The sequence below is a fragment of the Lathyrus oleraceus genome, chromosome 1 (genome assembly GCF_024323335.1).
Source record: "Lathyrus oleraceus cultivar Zhongwan6 chromosome 1, CAAS_Psat_ZW6_1.0, whole genome shotgun sequence".
Taxonomy (NCBI): domain Eukaryota; kingdom Viridiplantae; phylum Streptophyta; class Magnoliopsida; order Fabales; family Fabaceae; genus Lathyrus; species Lathyrus oleraceus.
In genome coordinates, this window is record NC_066579.1 from 175,293 (window position 1) to 179,901 (window position 4,609).

General features: G+C 34.3%; 1 protein-coding gene across 6 annotated transcripts; it reads right to left on the minus strand.

The window, feature by feature from the left end:
* Positions 1-952: 952 nt before the first annotated feature.
* Positions 953-3,835, minus strand: LOC127118413 (pentatricopeptide repeat-containing protein At1g59720, chloroplastic/mitochondrial). 6 transcript variants are annotated; one of them, XM_051052078.1, is made up of 3 exons: positions 2,529-3,835; positions 2,036-2,449; positions 953-1,750 (listed from the first exon to the last, which is right to left on the minus strand). In XM_051052078.1, the coding sequence occupies exons 1-2, from the start codon at positions 3,750-3,752 to the stop codon at positions 2,432-2,434; spliced, it is 1,242 nt and encodes a 413-aa protein (XP_050908035.1). In that variant the 5' UTR covers positions 3,753-3,835; the 3' UTR covers positions 953-1,750; positions 2,036-2,431. The 6 variants fall into 6 exon arrangements, with proteins under 6 accessions (XP_050908035.1, XP_050907560.1, XP_050906798.1 ...); XM_051051603.1 differs by having other exon boundaries at positions 2,241-3,813; XM_051050841.1 differs by having other exon boundaries at positions 953-2,134; positions 2,224-3,813.
* Positions 3,836-4,609: the final 774 nt, after the last annotated feature.

Genomic DNA, 4,609 nt, shown 5'->3' on the forward strand with positions numbered 1-4,609 from the left:
CGTGAACCACCTATTTTTATGACATGTAATGTTAAATTTATGTAATGTTTATCTATGTGATATTTATTTTGATGTTAATTTATGTTGGTTTTCCATTCTCCATTGTTGTTTCTGTCTATTCCTATTTTAAAGTAACAGAGTATATTTCGGAGATGCATTTTGAAAAACTCACATATTAATAAACCAAATACGGTTACAAAGATGTATCTCTAAATAAATCTTTTGGACATACGAGATGCATCTTCATATCAAATTTTAATAGAATAAAGATTTTTCAACAATTTCATCGGAAGTGTATGTAAAAAAATATGTCAGAATATGCATCTTTAAATACTAAGAATATTTGAAACTTCACATTGATGGATAAAACGTGAAAAAAAAATCCTAATAATATAATATTGTCAAATATGATTTTTACACCTATTCATATTAGCTTTATTAAAGGAAGATGGCTTCTAATCTATCCTTCCTAAGGGATACTTTTTAATAACTACTACTTTTCATTAAAAAAAATTGTTCAAAATCAAATGCAATATTAATTATAATTTTATCAATGATACTTCTAACTATATATTATTTAAAATAAATAAATAAAAGATTTAAACTTTTTTTACGTTAAAATTAAAGTAAATTAGACTATAAAAATACTTACAAATTAATCAGTAAAAAATTTCTCATTAATAAGCAAAATTAGACTATCAAAAGAAGATTTAAACATATGATTAATCCTTATAAATTTGACTGAGTTATAATTTTAGTCAAGTAAAAAAATATTTTTGGTTTTTACAAAATCAGATTGAACTAGTTTTAGTCTGTAGCATATCACAAAAATCTTGACTTTGCTAACAGAGGTACAAGTAGTACATATGACATGAGGAATTTGTCATGAGTTCTGAATCAGGTGTCATTCACCCTCATCTTTATTCATATTTTATAATAAAACAATAAAAAAAAACTAATTATAAAATGTCATATATTTATACTAGTATATGTCATTAAAATACATGTTATTTTCTTGAATTTTTTCTGTCTATTTTTTGAATAGACCAAACAGTCCAATAAGATCGACCTAATTCGAAGGCGTAATCAAACAATCTTGCTCATTCGCGAATAAGTGTGTTCTCGTTGGAGAGTCCCGCACTGAAGCAAGACACTGCTCCAACGCAACTGTTTCTATTAACTGATCCTGTCACAATTAACCTTTACAACTGTCATCGATAGTAGCTTTCAAATCAACTCGACCCACTATTCATCTCAACGCTATTCCTACACGTAACGCCTGATCATCCTTCCAGGCACTCCACAACATCATCGCATCGGTCTTCACCCTCACATTTGAAGAGCCTCCTTCGCCGAAAGTAGGAGTTCTAGTTCAGGTAACTTCTACATTTGTTGCATCTCACAAGATCCCGACTTCTCAACTGGCTTTGCAAGATACTTTTCAAGTCCCATCGTCATTCCAAGTGTTTCAACAAGAATTCCAAGCTCACACGTTGAAGCAACCTCCGCCACAATTGCAATCGTCAGAGCCAAATGTGTCTCAGAATCTCCGACTCCAAGCTGCACTCGAGATGCAAGGTGCAAATGAACTTGTTACCAACATCTATAATCTGGTCGTGGCTCAGCGCTAGGGGCACCCCAACACAGTTATCACGAAACCACTCCGGAGATTCCTACCTTGCGTCTTAGGAGCCCATTGCTGCAGGCTGGTATTTCATTCTTCCATGTAAATGAAGTTCAAGAAAGAATCCTGAATCAAAAAAACATAACAATCAATTTTCAAATATGTATGTACTTAGTATAGACTTCACTAAGTTTTACACTACTTTTAATTCTAATAAGTTCCAATATATCCAAATGATATCAAAAAGTTGATGCTTCATAATTTTAATAAGATTCTACTTATAAAGACTAAATGTATTGAGGCTGAAATATTCCTGTTCTAGATTTTGATCACATTCTATTTATTTTAGGTAATACTTGAAAGGAGAAAAAAGATAAATACAGTGAGTAGTAGCAGATATATTTTTCTTACTGTTTTCCGCTTAGTCAAAAATTGTTTCCTTGTATTTTTTCAAGTTGCATCATGAGGATACAGGTCTTGAATGAAACACAGTAGAGATGACATACAACTCTGAGTCAAAGAATATAATAAGATAAAGTAAAAGTATAGTAGTATAAGGATCCAGATACAGACAACAGTTCAAAAAATATTGCTGAAACCTGACAAGTTACCAGACCGGCCAAGTCAGTTGAAACCTTCAAACCAAGAAGCCGACAGCTGTTTAAGCATAAACGAAAACTTCTGGGTGGCGTTACAACAATCTTTCAACAGACTCTTTCTCCAACTTCATTCCAGGAATGCCAATAAAGCTATTACCAGGCTCTGTTTTCCGAACTCTCCTTTCATGCATTGATCTTCTCTGTTTGCTCATTTCATTCCATTGACCTGTGCTTGCATACATGTTAGCAAGAAGAACATAATCACTGCTATGGTCTGGTTCCAATTCCAATAGATGTCTTCTTACCTTCTCACCAAGTTCAACATTTCCATAATTTCGACATGCAGCTAACAATGTCCTCCATACAATAGCATTGCAGTCTACTGGCATGTTCTTTATCAAATCGTATGCTTCCATGACTAAACCAGCACGACCCAAAAGGTCCACCATGCACCCATAATGCTTTATTGTAGGTTGGATGGTGTAGTCTCGATTCATAATATCAAAATACCATCTTCCTTCATCAACCAATCCTCCGTGACTACAAGCACACAATACTCCCAAGAAAGTAACGTCATTCGGTCTCTCAACATTTTCTTGTAACATTCTTGTAAAAAGTGATAAAGCCTCTTCTCCATTACCATGGGAAGCAAAGCCGAGAATCATGATATTCCATGAAACTAAGTTCTTCCTTTTCATGTTGCTAAATGTCTCATAGGCTTCTTCCACAGCACCACACTTTGCATACATGTCGACAAGGGCATTAAAGACCGATATGCTTTCCCCAAAATTAATAATACTGTCTCGTATAAACAAATGAACCTTCCTCCCAAAATCAAGTGCTCCTATTGCACCACAAGCTGAAAGGGTCACTACCAAAGTTGCATCATCAGGTTGCAATTGCATACCACCGTGCCGCAGCATTCTCGTGAACAAATCAAGAGCTTCATTGTAATTTCCACAATACACATGACAGTCGATGATAGAATTCCATGCAACTAAATCCGGTTTACGCATTTCCTCGAACAAGTGGTGTGCAACTTGTATATCCTTCAACATACCATACATATGCATGAGAGAATTCCTAACATAAGTATGAGATTGAAGACCAAACTTAAAGACAGTAGAATGCAGTTGCTTCCCCAAGGTAAGTAATTGTAATCTAGCAATAATTTTAAGCAAGAAAGAAAAGGTAAAATTATCAGGAATGACATATTCTGTTGCAAGTTGCATTCTTTTGTAGAAATGAATAGCATTTAGAGGTTGGGTGGAATTACCAAAACCCCTAATGATGGTATTCCAGAGAAATGCATCTGGTTTATGAATAGTGTGGAATACAGAAAGTGCGTAATTGATATTGGATAGAGCAGAAAACATGATAATCTTTCCGGCGAGAATAAGGTTGTGATGAAAACCAGTTAGGATTATTCTAGCATGTATTTGTTTCAAATGGTTGGGAGTGGAACAATGCTTGAAAAGATTCATCAGACTTTGCTCAGCTTTCCAAAAGGCTGTGGATTTTGGACTCATAATTTCGATCTTTTTAAATATGTTTTTATCGCATCACCTATATACTATATATCAGATGATATAATGTCATAAGCTACCCTTTTTATTGATAAAATTTACACAATTCAATAATCAACTAAAGTGTCAATTAATCTCATTTTGAGTAAAATCACATTTAATTTTTTTTCTTTCTTTTTTAACATAATTAATGTGTGTCTAAAATCATATCAGTGAAGCGTTAAAATTTTGGTATTGAGTACATATAAAAGCTAAAGATGACATAATAAAATCGTATACAACGCAATTTATAGTTAAAATGTATACATCATATATGTCTACAAAGAATATATGTCTACAAAGAATGCACAACGAAGAAAATAAGGCTCTGGTACGGTCTTCAAGCCATCAGCTCATCCAAGTCTTTGATCTTGGCTTTCTCACAAATTTTTCACTTTAACCGGTAACCTGAAAAATAATAATATGATTGGAGTGCGATTACTAAATCGCTGTGAGTCCTCCTTCATATGGGTCCACTTGGCTCTACAGGATGTATGCTCATATACAGATCCACCATCAATCTGGGGTTTCCTTACTCACCGTTTCAAAAATGCGCAAGTATCACATGGTATCAAATTGAAAGTTTCTCGACTACCCAATCCCAAATCACTAACACAACATCGAATTGGAAGTCCCTTGACTACCCAATTACAAATATCACTAACACACAATAAAGTTAGCACAACCACATATGCATACTCGTACCTGAGTACGAGAGAATCTCGAAGTAGTGTACGCCTTCTACTAGGCCATGCAAGCACACCCTCAATGAGTAACCAAATGCCTAGCATTAAGTAACTTGCACGAGCCCACCGCACGAT

Excerpts from the sequence above, each read along its gene's own strand:
- LOC127118413 (XM_051051603.1), bottom strand. The coding sequence starts at position 3,752 with ATGAGTCCAAAATCCACAGCCTTTTGGAAAGCTGAGCAAAGTCTGATG.